We start from the raw sequence: 16,369 nt of genomic DNA, 5'->3' as shown, positions 1-16,369 counted from the left end.
TTGTCATGTTTATATTCATATTATTCTTATGGCTAATAGTGATACAGTCAGAAATGAAGCACGGCAATTGACTTGATTTTTAAATGTAAGATGACTAATTTCTGTGCAGAATGTAATGTAATGTACTAAAGCGGCGTCTGCAAAGATTTTCAAACGGGGAAAAATTTTCGCTAACTCTCGTTCAGAACATCTTCTATCATACGCAGTCTATTATTTGGTTCTTGTTGATCATTATCAAAGAAAGCAGCAGTGTAAGTAACAACAAATAGCAGTCTCTTGCCTTTGTTTCGCCAATGAGGCAATTCCTCTTTTTTTTTCTTTTTTTTCTTTTTTAAAAAAAAAAAAAAAAAAAGCTGTGGTAGCGCGCAGAAAAGCAAACCATGCCGTGAGCGGCGACAGACCGTGAACACGCACTATCAGAATGTGACAAACAATGCATCACACAGTACAGTAATGCATTTTCAGCTTAGAGTGACGTTAACACCTATAACAAAGAAAATAGCACTTATCAGATCAAAGAAAAATAAGCAATCAATTCAAACAGACAAAGCACGTAAAAAGGAAGGGTACCCGTATCAATACGAACAGAGCGCCTGACGCATAGCAATGGCTACCTTGTAAAGCTTAACTGCTATGCTTACGACTCGAACCAAACTACTGTAGTTGTATCGTCATTCATTCGACCTAAATTGTGTCTCATTTTAAAATGGACCAACTTTGTTTCGATTTGGAGGTGCGGCCTAAAACTTTTCTCTCCTCTTGAATTTCGAGTCTCAAATTTCAGGTGTGGCTTAGATTCGGGAAAATTTTTTTTCCTTGATTTCGAGTCTCATTTTTCAGGTGCGGCTTAGATTCGAGTGCGGCGAGTAAATACCGTATGTTGCAGAACAATACACACTAACATTTCCTACGTTAAACCATGTAAATCAAAGCAATTTGAAGCTGTTGCAACTGAAGGACAGTTGCAAAATACTTAAGAGACCCATTCTGGGGGGGGGGGGGGGGGGGCAATACAGTAATGAACAATCAAGGATGGAACACAAGTAACTATAAGAGAACAGCTTGCTTCTCAGTGAATTAAGGAGCACCAAATAAACACATGAAAATGTGGTAGGTACATGAATTTTTTGCATGCAATCTTTCTTTAGCAAATGTCCAAAGTCGTGACTGTTTACAGTGATTGATCATTAATTAAAATAAAGTGTCTTTCAATCTATTTCCTTAGAATTTGTCACATTTGTTTACAGTAGAACTTCACTAATCTGTCCTGTAAGGGATTGAGAGCATGGCCGGAACACAAATAAGGTCATATAAGAGGAACACTTTTATTGGTCCATATAATCACAATACAGTACAGTTCAATTTTAATTTTCAACTGTAAATACTACCTGAAATATTGTTCCATGTTAAAATAGTAACAAAATGAAGAGAAAATTTAACAACTATGCATACCTTACTACAGTACTGCACTGAGACTTAACTGATTTGCGATTGACTGTTTAAAACATGAGAAATCATGTAATAAAATTGTTCTGTTCTTAAGCAGGACGAAAAGAGACTAATGTTCTTTTGCTTAGCAGACAACACTGATTTTTCTGCAAAGTTCTGCCATGTCCTAAACCACAAAATGTCTGTTGGGGTAGACGTAGGGCTTTGTTCAATTTATTGAAGGGCTCCATCAAATGTATTTTTAGCATATGTATGTGATACTTGAGTACTCAAGCCTTAGGTTCATTGTGTTCATCTTTCTGTTCTCATTGGTTGGTTGAGTTACAGCATCAGTGATTAGGTCATCAGTTAATTCGAGTGCACTGTGCAGTCAACATCCGCTGTATTGATCTACTCACTCACATCACTGGGCTCAATGTCTGGTTGTAAAGGTAGTATCACATTTTTACATTTAGTTGTTGCCATAATTTAGTTTTACACACTATAAACTGCAATTTATAAAACAAATGCATGGACAGTAACACTTACTGATTGAGTACCGTATTTACTCGAATCTAAGCCGCACTTGAATCTAAGCCGCATCTGAAAAATGGGGTCTAGTGAAGCAGGGGATACAACCCGTCGGCTTTGACCAATGATGTCATACATTAGTCATAGATAGTAATGTCTTCACTTCGAGGCATAGATAATAAAACAGTTCTGTGTTCCGGATAAGCGCTATCATTGTACATTAAAATAATTATTCGTAATGATATTGGGGTAATTTGGAGTATTAATTTGTTATTGTAGAACAATTTTTAGTGTCTTATTTTCGTTTATAGAAATGGATTTGTCTGTTTGATGTAATTTTCGTTACTGTCTGTCTAGGCGAGCTTCAGTTATTCCTCGATATTTCCGTGTGGTAAGCTCACTTTTCCATTTGCTTCTTTCACTGTATTTCACAATTTTGACATATTTCACTGTTTTATTCCACCAATATGTGTATTTTCGTGTTGTGAAGTACGCAATAGAAATATCTTAGCTGTCGATCTTCTTTCGTTTCCCAGCACTAGTATCAGTACAACATTTTCGAATGTGTAATTGCTACATTACAGGCGAAACCCCCAACACAACTAAAATTGGTATCCCGTACTTCACTTCGCCTTTACACTGACACTATATATGTCAATTGGCGAGCAAGATACAAATGTTGCGTATAGCTATATAGCTCAAGTAACGAATGGGAAACTATTAGTGTCCAAGGCAACAAGAAAAGTGTACCCCATAGTGAAGTGCGGGATACAAATTGTACATGTGTCGTCTTCTTGTCTCCGTGTAGTTCAATTGAGGTACAGGTTGCAAATGTAACGTACGTCTATTTCCACCTTTTCGTTACCAGTGTACATATATCGAGGTCAACGGAAGTCTGGTATACATATATTACATACGTAGGTCCTTCTGTCATCAGTAGTACTGATATGAATGTAAGAAAAGACTGTTAGTAATAGCGGAGACGAAATAAACAACACATCTACAATTTGTATCCCGTGTTCCACTTAGGGTTTACTGAAGCGGAGGATACATCGTTCAAGTGAAGAACAGGACAGTAATGTTAGTGAAAACGAAGACATCGACATGTTTGGGTGATAATCAATCATCTAACTGTGGCCAGACAGGTTGTTCAGGTAGGATGTGTGTGGCGTACCATCCATGCACATGATTGTTAATCAACTAAGCACCTTTTTCTTCTGAAACATCACTACTTGACCTCCAACAGTTTGTGCTTTCTTTGTATTCTACTGACCAAGTACCTTACTTCTTTTTAAATTTGTTTTGGTTTCCCTGTCTCATAATTTTTAAAAACTTTGGTATTTTTCTCCTTTTTCCAGCTGAAAGTGTTATACACCACCTTGTACATATTAAAATACTTACAGCAAGCACTGTTAAATTTATCTTTTGTTATTGTTGTTACTCCATGTGGTCCAGAAACTTTTACAGTTTTCTGACCATGTCTGTTGCAATACCTCTGTTAAATTACATGTGTTTAGATGATTTATTCGGTGTTCGTATTGAGGAGAAATGAATTTGCTTGTGTGGCTGGATGTGAGTCAGCATGGCGAAGATGGCGCACAGCCACTGTAGGTGAGCCAGATATCAAGGTAGTCAGCATGTGGCCAAATATGGGTAAACCTAGAGCAGGGGGACTAGGAAAGTAGCTGCTTGCATTGCTTGACTGCAGAAGATGCACCAGTAGTGGCAGTGTTAAAGACAGTCTAAAATATGGCTACAGACAAGACTTGGACATTCAATACTAGATCACAGTTCCATAGTAGATTAAATCTGAATACATCTGCAGTCTCGAAAGAATGAGGTGCATCCAATGAAACATTAATATTTTCAGTATCTTGGAAACTACAGATGTTAATACTCTGTAGTGACTGCATATTTTCACTATGACCCTTATCATCAGCAACTTCTAAATGATTCATGTGATTTCAACAAAAAATGTTTCAGATGATAGCATTGCAATATAGTTTTCACCTCTGAAAGCTACATATCTGTATCTATTTCATATATTGACTTATTACAGTTTTACATCTTTTCCATTATGCTAATGTTTTGTCAGAACACCATAGTCTCCACACTAATACAGCAACTGAATGCAGTATGGCAGGCCTCATAACGTTGTCTTATCTGTGTAGTTAGCTAATGAATATTTTACCATTTTTTGCCAGCAACTTTATTTTACCATTGATTATGGCTGATATGAAAAACCACTGTACAGGGTGTTTTAAAAAAGAGTACATGTATTCTGAATGCATATATTTATTAAACTTTAAGACATACGAATTTGAAAATTTACACACATATTTACGAACCTCTCAAGTTCAGATTACAGAAGTTCAATATGTCCTCCATCAGTGACACGAACAATATCACATCGAAACTGAAATACCTCCCATACTCAGGCAAGCATGACCTTTGTCACTGATGTTATGGCAGTACGGATCCGGTTCTTCAACTCTTCCTCGTTCTGTGGGACTGGTGGTACATAAACATGGTCTTTAATGAAACTCCACAGGAAGAAGTCAGAAGGTGTGAATTCTGGTGACCGTGGAGCACAGTTGGTACATGCTAAGTCGCCAGCTCCTCGATGACCAATCCAACAGTTCAATAGTGTTTCATTCAGATATTGACCAGGGTGTATACACGGACAAGGAAAAAAAATTCCCGGATTTCTTGTAGGTTGAAAATACACTTTCTCCCGGGTGAAAATACATTTTTCCCCGTGTTATGTGAGAGTATACTTTTCCTCGGCACTGTAAAACTTATCAGTCTTTTGAATGTTTCATATGCCGACATAGAAATTCTCGCACTTTAGAAAACAGAACTCAGGGTGGGAAGGGGGGACACGTTTTGGAAAGATCTTTGATGTGCAGCAGCAACATGTACGCTGCATATTTTCGTGTTACGAAAATATAAATTCGAATTCCACCAAACATCGCATGTTACGTTCCAAGACATTGAAATCGAGATTGCGGCGCACTTTCGTAAGCCAGTCATAGCTCATGTCATGTGATCTCACCAGCTGATGACAGCATAGGACACGTGATGTAGTCAGCCAATAGCAAGATCACTCTTAAGTAGCACAAACACACAAATAAGAAAAGTTGATGGTTTAAATTATATACATAGTGTTGCTACAAGAAAAACAGAGGTCTCAAAGATTAATACACTGCAAGAGAAGCTAAGCTTCCACATATAATGTTGATATTTTTTGCGCGTCTTGCACTTTAAGATATATCGCACAAATGCGCCAGTAAAATTTTTAAAAACGACGTAAATGTCTGATCTTCTGGGCTCGAAATTCTTCTAGATGGTCGTCCTCAGAGAGTTGATTTTTAATTGAGAGTCAAACGCTCTGTGATTTAAGAAATTCATCGTACATTCTCGCATATAGTTCATCTTGTGTAAAAGGAAATTTACTTTGAAAGTAATGCTTTTCAAACCACCATCCACAATGTTTTCCCGTGGCTTGTTAGAAACTGATTCATTTCAGCAGTTGCCAGATAGCACCATATAACAGGTGCCACAGGTCTGCGCAGCTATGATGACACAGGAAGCCCGTATGTTTGTACGTGTAAAACATTAAACGATCTTGCACTATGTCACAAAAGAAACAAGACATCAGAGGACACGTCAAGTTCATCAGAATTTCATGAACCATACTAAAATGTATAATTGGGCTTAAAGTGCACATTCGTATGTCCAGATTCGGGTGAAAATTTTCTTGAGTACCAGTACTGCATTACCGCATGTTTGGTTCTTTATTATGGCATCATGCCATGCGAGCTAGAAGATGGAAAACACGCACTTGAAATGCAGCGAACAGTTGAAGAAAGCCAACAGTGTGAAATTAAACACTTTGTTTCAAATAAATTGACTGCCTCAGCACAAAATATTAATAAAAGCCAAATATCTTTAGCAAAGCGACAAAAATAACTTCATTGTTCTGCAAGGTGATTAATGCTTGACTGTCAGAAAGGTGGAAATAAAATTTGAAAATAATAACATATTTTAGCCTTCCGTAATTATCCGGCCACAGAAATATGTTTTGTTTTCATTTGATGTGAGAGTAATAAATGAAGAGGAAACAGCAGAATCACTAAATGTAAACACAGGTCACATGGAGACTACCCACCTCCCTGCCACAACTCAGACTGCTCTGTGCATCAGCCCTGGATCTACGATATTTCCGAACCGGGGCAATACTAGATAGTGGCGCCCAGCCACACATCCGTAGCCAGAAGCGGGAGAAGGTACTACCCATACACGATTCAACTGCGCATGCACAAGAGCCCACCTGCAACTGCTCAAATGAATCTATGTCAACAGCTGTCACGTCACGCTCATCGGAGGCAACTTGTCGTTATGAATCATTGCATAGTCTTTCTAAAGCCTTTGACACACTTTGCTGTTGGCAGACGCTTGTATGAGCACTATGTTTTGTTGTTGTATATGGCAGATTTCCTTTGCGGCTTAAGTTTTATTTTCGTTTTTTCTTCCTCTTAATGTTTTGTTGCTGCAGTATTATCCTGCAGACGCGGGATACAGTAATATCCTTTGTTGGAGTATTCGTTCATACCAGTCAAAATCTCAAACATTTAACTGAAAACTAAAACAATGAAACATTCCCGGAATTGTAAAAAATTCCCGGGTTATTCCCGGTTTTCTCCCGGATGAAAAAATTCCTGGGCTTTTCCCGGATCTCCCAGGTCGTATACACCCTGTTGACGCACTTGCGACTCCAGTGTGAGGGTGCCCCATCTTTTTGAAAAATGAAGTTGTCTTCTTGTATCCTCGGAAACAACTAGTTTTGTAACATAGTGAGATACTGCTGACCGTTAACCATGTTTCCATGAAAGAAGAATGGGTCGTAAATAGATGATCGGGATATCGCACGAAACATGTTGACTTTGGGCGAATCTCTTACATGTTCAATGGCTGGATGTGGTTTCTGTAGACTCCAAATTTGAACATTGTGTTTGTTTACCAGACCACTATCATGATGCATTGTCTGTAAGTGCTATCATTGTTAATAGCATCAAGACTCTCATTAAAAAATGCCACATGTTTGCATTTGTCATCAGGATGCAGAGCTTGTACCAACTGTAACTTGTATGGCTTCATAACCAACTAACATCTTAAAAAACACCAAATTGTTGTAACTCCCAACTGGCACGATGAGTTGATTTTGAAGGACTATGTCAGAAAGCAGTTTGAATTCGTGCAACATTTCCATCAGGAACATGAGGGCAGTCAGGACTCTTTCCTTTACATACACATCCGGTATCTAGAAGCTGTCGATACCATTTGCGAATTTTCCACGCATTTGGAGCATCAATTTGATACCTCATTCTGCAATGTCTTTGCACTGTAATCACGGAACTGCACTTTGCAAACTCGAGAACACACAGTGATTTCTGCTGTGGAGTAGCCATTTCAAACATATGACAGTTACCAAGCAAAACAGAAGACAGCTGACATCTAGCAGCTATTAATATAAACTAGACTCTGTATTTGTTTCTCCAACAGCCGAACTGAGGTGCAGTAATCAATAGTTTGGGCAAAATAATACTTTGTAATACATATATTCTTTTTGAAATACTGTATTTTAAAAGTGGTCAGTTGCATGTACAAGCTGAAACCATCAATGAACTCAGAATGCCAAAAGGTGCTGCCGAAGTTACTGTTTAACAAACATTTAACAACATTTTAGTATCATTTAACATAAACACACCTGTGTGAGGATTGTGTTATTCATTTATCATAAACTATTATTTATACTTATTGCAAATCGTCTGAGTGGGACCAAATGTTAATAACCTCCCATTTATTAAATATTGTAGTAATATGCTAGTTTAATGCAGAAGGTGGTCAAGTAAAGTCAAAGTCTTTAGAAGCTAAGAATACTGTATATTTTGGTGGGAATGGCCTTCAGCCAATGAGAATCAGGGAGTGTCAGAGCTAAGTTTGGTACTGGAGATGGACACTTAGTTCTGAGAGCTGGAAGAAGACAGACCTGCTGAGATAACAAGTGGTATTCAGCTGTGAAGATGGTAGATTTTGGGTGGTCAACAGCCACTCGAGTACTCTAACTTTCAAGGTGACTAATTTTCACAAGTTCTAAGTGTGTTCCAGTTCTGCTTGCATTGCGGAATTAAGAGTGGAGACAGTAAGTGTTTTTACTATTTAGATGATGTATGTAGGTATGTGGTCAGCATACCTAAGCTTAATTTATTTTGAGCTGGTGAATATTTCGTTTTTTTGTAATCACAGAATGGGATTTAGTTTTCATGCATCTTTGATGATTAGCTGGGGTAACTGCAACCATTCTTGTAGTGCACTTAACACAACTTTACTGCTTTTCAATACGCTTTTATTTCTGATTGTATTATAACTATTAACTGTAAGACACTCTTTCCAAATATTTATGATTATTTGATTGAACAAACCAACAATTATTCACATGATCCTCTAGTGTTGTCAACATCAATTTCAGGCATTAGAAAAAATATCCTTTTGATTAATTATTTAATCTTCTCTCATATTTAATACAAATGATTATTTTATTAATTTGCAATTCCAGTGAATCCATAGACTATTTGACTGCAGGATCACAGATACAAATTATTATCTGCAGCGAGTTTAGCTGCTAGGCATGAAAACTGACACATGGCAGCTCAACTCTATGACTTCATCAAGGCTACCTTTGTAAACAGAGTCGTGCATAGCCCAATTACCAATCTACTGTGTTTAGCCACTTGAGCCAGGTTACACCTGCTGTAAAAGACTAGTAATGTCACAAACTGAGCATCTTTTTCTTCTTAAACTTTACCCCTATCCCACCAACAATTTGTGCTCTCTTTGTACTCTACAGACCAAGCATCTTCCTTCTTTTTAAAGGTGTTTCAGTTTCCTTATTTCATAATTTGTAAAAACTTCAATATTTTTCTCATTTTTTCATCAAAAAGTGTTACACACAATAATGTGATAATAAACATCTTAAAACAAGCAAGGTTAAATTTATCTTTATTTTTGTTACTCATATGGTCCGGAAACTTATCCAATTTCTTGGCCAGGTCTGTAAGAATACATTCATTACTCAAATGCAAGGACATTAACTGCTTATGCCACAGAAAGGATATCACATTTTATAACAGCACCACTTATTCCTGTACTTTGAATTTATGACTAGAAACACTAACTGTGCTTGAAATTTTACTGATGTACTTGGGCAGGTATTTTAATGAAGTCAGAACTCACTAGTCTGCAGTTAACTTTGACCTCCATGTTGGGCAGTGATAATAAAACACTGTTCAAGCATTATTGCAACATTTCAAAACAGCTGTTAATATTGTTGTTGTGGTGGTCTTCAGTCCAGAGATTGCTTTGATGTAGCTCTCCATACTACTCTATCCTGTGCAGCCTTTCATTTCTGGGTAACTACTGCAACCTACACCCTTCTGAATCTGCTGAGCGTATTGATCGCTTGATCTCCCTCTACGATTTTTACCCTCCACGCTTCCCTCCAATACTAAACTGGTGATCCCTTGATGTCTCAAAACGTGTCCTGCCAACCGATTCTTTCTTCTAGTCAAGTTGTACCACAATTTCCACAATTCTGTTCAGTACCTCCTCATTAGTTAATTGAGCTACCCATCTAATCTTCAGAATTCTTCTGTAACACCACATTTGGAAAAGCTTCTATTCTCTTCTTGTCTAAACTGTTCATGTTTCACTTCCATACATGGCTACACTCCACACAAATACCTTCAGAGAGGACTTCCTAACACTTAAATATATATTCGATGTTAACAAACTTCTCTTCTTCAGATACGCTTTCCTTCCCATAGCGAGTCTACATTTTATATCCTCTTTACTTCGACCATCAGTTATCCCTCCTCAAATAGCAAAACTCATCTACTCATTTCCTAATCTAATACCCTCAGCATCACCTGATTTAATTTTCCTACATTCCATTATCCTCTTTTGCTTTTGTTGATGTTCATCCTATACCCTCCTTTCAAGACACTGTCCATTCCGTTTAACTGCTCTTCCAGGTTCTTTGCTGTCTCTGATAGAATTACAATGTCATCGGCGAACCTCAAAGTTTTTATTTCTTCTCCATAGATTTTGATACCTACTCCGAATTTTTCTTTTCTTTCCTTTACTGCTTGCTCAATATACAGATTGAATAACATCAGGGATAGGCTACAATACTGTCTCACACCCTTCCCAACCACTGCTTCCCTTTAAGGTCCCTCGACTCTTATAACCGCCTTCTGGTTTCTGTACAAATTGTAAATAGCCTTTCCTCCCTGATTTTACCCCTGCCGCCTTCAGAATTTGAAAGAGATTATCCTAGTCAACATAGTTAAAAGCTTTCTCTTAAGTCTACAAATGCTAGAGACATAGGTTTGCCTTTCCTTAATCTATTTTCTAAGATAAGTCATAGGGTCAATACTGCTTTACGTATTCCAAAATTTCTACGGAATCCAAACTTATCTTCCCCGAGGTTGGCTTCTATCAGTTTTTCCGTTTTTCTGAAGTCCAAAGGTATTTCACCTGTCTCGAACATCTTGCTCACCAGAAGGAAGAGTTTTGTCATGGCTGGCTCTCCAAAGACTATCAGTAGTTCTAATGGAATGTTTTCTATTTGGGGAGCAAAATAACTGATGATGGTCGAAGTAGAGAGGATATAAAATGTAGACTGGCAATGGCAAGGAAATCGTTTCTGAAGAACAGAAATTTGTTAACATCGAGTATAGATTTAAGTGTCAGGAAATCGTTTCTGAAAGTATTTTTATGGACTGTAGCTTTGTATGGAAGTGAAACGTGGACAATAAATAGTTTGGACAGGAAGAGAATAGAAGCTTTCGAAATGTGGTGTTACTGAAGAATGCTGAAGATTAGATGAGGAAGTATTGAATAGAATTGGAGAGAAGAGGAGTTTGTTGCACAACTTCACTAGAAGAAGGGATCGGTTGGAAGGGCATATTCTGAGACATCAAGGGATCACCAATTTAGTATTGGAGGGAAGCGTGGAGGGTAAAAGTCATAGAGGGAGACCAAGAGATGAATACACTAAACAGATTCAGAAGGATGTAGGTTGCAGTAGGTACTGGGAGATGAAAAAGCTTGCACAGGATAGAGTAGCATGGGGAGCTGCATCAAACCAGTCTCTGGACTGAAGACCACAACAACAACATCTAACTTTAACCTATCCAATTTACTTTTTAAATTTTCTGGCCTACCTGCCCAATTAAGGGATCTGACATTCCATGCTACAATCTGTAGAAAGCAAGTTTTGTTTCTCCTGATAACAACATTTTCCTGAGTAGTCCCCACCCGGAGATCCAAATGGAGGACTATTTTACCTCCAGAATATTTTACCCAAGAGGACACCATCATTATTTAAACATACAGTACAGCTGCATGCCCTTGGGAAGAACTACAGCTGTAGTTTCCCCTTGCATTCAGCCATTCGCAGTACCAGCACAGCATGGCTGTTTTGGTTGATGTTACGAGGCCAGATCAGTCAATCACACAGACTGTTGCCCCACCAACGGCAAGGTCATGGTTCATGATGGGTGGCGGGGGTGAGGGAGGAGGGGGGGGGCGCAAGGGAGGAGGGGGGGCGCAAGGGAGGAGGGGGGGCGCGAGGGAGAAGGGGGAGGCGCGAGGGAGGAGGGGGAGGCGCGAGGGAGGAGGGGGGGGAGGGAAGCTATTGATTGGTTCAAATGGCTCTAAGCACTATTAAACTTAACATCTCAGATCATCAGTCTCCTAGACTCTTAGAACTACTTAAACCTAACTAACCTAAGGACATCACAAACATCCATGCCCAAGGCAGGATTCGAATCTACGACCGTAGCAGCAGCGCAGTTCCGGACTGAAGTGCCTAGAACCGCTCAGCCACAGTGGCCAGAAGCTGTTGATATTATATCCCTTAAAGTGAGATGCACTTAAGGATCCACGCTCACTACAGATAAATTTTAATAACATGTTCATGAAACTTCGTATTATTTCATTACAATCACAAAACACGTAAATTTTCAAAAATATATTACACATTTATTCTTATACTTTTCGCTTATATTTTCCAATGAAGGATAAATGTTTTAACCTGAAATGTCATAATGAAATACATAATTTGTTTAAAACAACAATGTCGTTTCTTGGGCACCTACATATAACTATCAACAGTAAATTATTAATCACCTAAGTTACACAGTATGTACTGAGGATGGCAGAACTTACCTCTTCCTCTTTATAGTGTTTAGGACTAACTTCATCGTACGCAATGTCTATTTCATCTATACTTCTCTCAGCTAGAACCTCTGGCGTCAGGTTGAGGCACTGGAGGCAAACAGATATATCAAAAACTGTCCAGACTTTACATAAACTACTTTTTTAAACAAACTTTATTACCAAAGCGTCAAGTCACAATTATTAGAAAGATATTCAGCCTTCTTAGGGAAATATAAAACGTGATCAGCAGACCTCACAATGATAACAAATAAAATTAGCCTTTCTATAAACTTTATTAAACAGTCGCAAGTACAGAGGTATGCAATGAGAAAATTTCAGTGGTCCAAGAGAGTGAAGGGAGAAAGAAGACTACCTAAATTATAACTGAAAGCTTTTACTAAAAGTTTACTGCATCTTTTAAGAAAAAAAAATGCATGATAAAATATGAAAGTGAAATCTAGAAAAAGAAAGAAGAATGAAACATTAATAATAAAAAGACAAAAACAAATAAATGTCAGTAGGTGTTACTTCAATACATGTTTGAATATTTGAAATTTGATAGCTACCCAAAAAACCTAATAGCAGCACAAAAAACAAAAATATATTTCCATTAGGTGGTTGTGTTAAATAATTACTCTTAACTGAAAGGTAAATCAGTAATTTTACTTACATTTTCAGTAGAACCATTGTTGTTTTCATATTTTGTCTTGATGGATATGTTGAATTTTGGTATGAATGAGCACTGAAACAAAATTTAAAAAGAAAATTTTAATGTTCTCATACAGGACTGATGTATCACATGTCAAACAAAGCCTTCAGTGGGAATGGGTGGGAGGCAAATTTGTTCTGACACTGTAAACTGCACTTAATCTTAAACATTCACTAAACTCTCAGTTTCTGTCTTCCAACATCCAGCAAAGATATGAACATATCATGGTGCTACTAACTAGTTCTTCTACAGGAGGATATGTAGAACAGAGCTGTAGAAATCTCACTATTAGCGTATTAATTACAGAATGACTTGATTTATTAATGGTATGTGGAAAATGGTGATATCCATATTCATTTTTACTTATTTCTTTTAATGAATGATAAATTTATGACAGTTTCACCAGAGTTCATCCTTCAGAAAAATCTAAGCACAATTTCACAGTAATGCTGTTGTGGAACTCAGTAAATGTCATATAGAATTATTCAGCTACTTGCAGAAACTATCAAGAGAAGAAAGACAATTAATGAAACTTCCTGGCAGATTAAAACTGTGTGCCGGACCGAGACTCGAACTTGGGTTCGAGTTAGAATCTCGGTCCAGCTCACAGTTTTAATCTGCCAGGAAGTTTCATATCAGCGCACACTGCACTGCAGAGTGATAATTCCACTCTGGAAGTTAATTAATATTATCTTTTGTGCAAAACCCAATTTTAGCAAAAACATTCAAGTGATGGGGGTAACAGAAGAGAAATTGAGTATCATTATGCTTCAGGATTATCTATAAGTGACAATTCAGGTACTTTTCAATAAACTATTTCTGACAATGAGACTGACATGACAGTTATCGAAACATAATTTACACTCTGCCTGCCACAAGCTGCAGTTTCTCAGAATGATATTTATATTAACTGTTATCCATAATGCCAATGCAATTTAATGATGGTAAATATAAGTGTGTAGTATCAGAGCAAAGTGACACATCATCTGGAAATATGAACAAAGATCAAGTATGTCTACATGAACTTTCTAAGATAAATGTTCCATATATATTCACCATGAACGGTGGTCAATATGTAGGCTACATGAAAGTATGAGTGAGTGATTTTTTTTTCCTTCTTTTTTGTGTGGAAAAGTCAAAACAATCATCACTAGTGGGCACTTAAGAGCAGCTGCAGCAAATTAAAGACTATCTTCCAAATGAAATACTGAAAGCTGAAAGATGCGTTCCCTGCTTTTTGACTTGCAAACATAGAAAGTGTGGAGTCTGAAATCCGCTAGTTTCCCTTTAACATTATTCTCTGAAGGATAACATTTTCTTGCACCACATCATCATTTGGAAGATGTGACCAAAATGCATTGTATCCCTACTGGAATGAAACACTGATGTAATTGAAAAATGTGTAATTATCTTTTAAAACAAATTTCAAAGGTACAATCATAACAGCAGAACAATGCTATGAAATGGTTAATGGTATCATGCAAAAGCATGCAAAAATAGAAGCATGGAATATTTAACAAAGGTATGAACCTCTTGCTCAGTGACTCCAAGTTAGTGGATCTCAAATATTCTGTGCTTCAAAGTTTTCATTTACATGTGTCCAGGAAATGAGGAATTTCTGGGTGTATGATAATCATTTAAAGATACACTCTTTTTTCAATCTGGTTCCGTGATCATTGAACAGCCTATTGTCACCAAAGCATCAAAAGATTATTGCCACCATAGAAGAAGCATATAAAACTGAAGCTCGCAAATGTGAATATGAAATTTTAGTTGTGGTGACATACTGATCAGTGGCATAGTCCAAGATCTAGATTACGTTGAAAGATGAATATTTGATTGTAAGGTGAAAAGTCAATGAATGAAATGAAAGTAATTATAATTCTTATTATAACACATATTTTACAAATACTACATTTCTATGCGTGATTTATGTCTGTCATAAAGTAGACAGGTGCTATTGGTAGTTTCACTGACCCCCCCCCCCTCCCTCACCCCACAAACATCATGGCATTTCATTGAAGAGTAGCTGAATTCTTTTCTGGTTAATTTCTATCCATGGGATTTGTATGCACATTGACAAAACATTAACAGTGATTGCTGAAAGACTATGATCATAAAAGTTGCCAACAAACCACATCCCAGACTTTTCATAGGACAGCATGTCACATGAAAGTTCAGCCCAGAGAAAAAGTGTTCTCAGAACATGGCACATCCAATGGAAAAATATCATGCTGAAATATTGGATACGGAGTTGTCTGAAGGAGGGAGAAGTATATCAAGGACTAAACTTCAGCAGCTGAGTTTCACTTGGTCCTTAATATGTAGAAGTCAAGATAATGCGTGGTATCCAAAGTCATACTAAAATGTAACACTACATTTGCTTCTCAATAGTGCCACTACTACTACAGTAGCAACAGTAACATCTACCAGTATGTGGCCATCATTATACGACAGGTTGATGTAAGATTTTAAAAAAGATTACATTTCGTCCCTCCATTCAACAGCTTTAGTTTTCAACGGCTCATTGCAGTCTAAGGCATTAATTTTCTTAACAATGGATGCCAACACAATGGCATACCTGGAATCAATCCATTCAACAGTGGAAAGCATTGAAACATTGCAGCAATCAGCCCTGAAGACAACTCCGATGACAGAGCCATGCAATAATATGCGTCCTGCCGAAGTGGGGTAGCTTATGTGTCTCAGTGATACAGGTAGTCATACTGCAGGTGGACCTACATTTCTTAGGAGGATGTTCAGGGGGTACTCAGGAGGATGTCGTCATAAGGAAAAACAAAATTACACTTCTATGGGTTGCTGCGACAATGTTAGATTCCTTGATAGGATAATTAGGTTCAAAATTTTAAAGGGCAAATGGATAGGTAGGTTAGAGAATTTAAGAAGAGAAATGGATAGGTTGTAGTTACATACAGTGGGAATCAGTGAAGTCCAGTAGCAGGAAGAATAGTATTTCTGGTCATGTGAATACACATTACTCAGCAAAAAATCATATAAGAGTGATGCAGGTGCAAGACTAATAATGAATAAGAAAATGGAAATACAGGTGAGATACTTTTCAGCCCCCCATCCATCCCCTGCCTGGTGATTACACAACCAGAGCCATGATGCACACAAAGCCAACAGCCACCACAGTAGTACAAGTTTACAGGCGAACAACCTTCACAAATAAAGATACTGAAAGAATCTTTAATGAGATAAAATAAATTATTCAGTTAGGTAAGGGAGATGAAGATGAAAACTTAATAGTGATAGGTTGCTGGAAAAGAAAGCAGAAAGAATATGGACAGTGAGACAGCAATGAAATGGAAAGCCTCCTAGCAGAATTGCTCAGAATTTAATTTAATCATTGTTAACTTGTTTTAAGAATCATGAAAGATTGTATAGGTGGATAAG

The 16,369-nt window shown here is 37.5% G+C and overlaps 1 protein-coding gene across 1 annotated transcript in view; it reads right to left on the bottom strand.

The window, feature by feature from the left end:
• Positions 1-16,369, bottom strand: part of LOC126199611 (cytoplasmic phosphatidylinositol transfer protein 1) — a 98,557-nt gene that overhangs the window by 39,819 nt on the left and 42,369 nt on the right. Inside the window, exons 5-6 of the mRNA XM_049936542.1 lie at positions 12,914-12,985; positions 12,253-12,351 (exon numbers count right to left, since the gene is read on the bottom strand). Coding sequence (XP_049792499.1) covers positions 12,253-12,351; positions 12,914-12,985 — 171 coding nt within the window. The remainder of the gene's footprint in view (positions 1-12,252; positions 12,352-12,913; positions 12,986-16,369) is intronic.

Source organism: Schistocerca nitens, chromosome 1 (genome assembly GCF_023898315.1).
Source record: "Schistocerca nitens isolate TAMUIC-IGC-003100 chromosome 1, iqSchNite1.1, whole genome shotgun sequence".
In the NCBI taxonomy this organism is placed as follows: domain Eukaryota; kingdom Metazoa; phylum Arthropoda; class Insecta; order Orthoptera; family Acrididae; genus Schistocerca; species Schistocerca nitens.
Note: the sequence above shows the minus strand (reverse complement) of the source record. Positions and strands in the feature narration are given on the sequence as shown.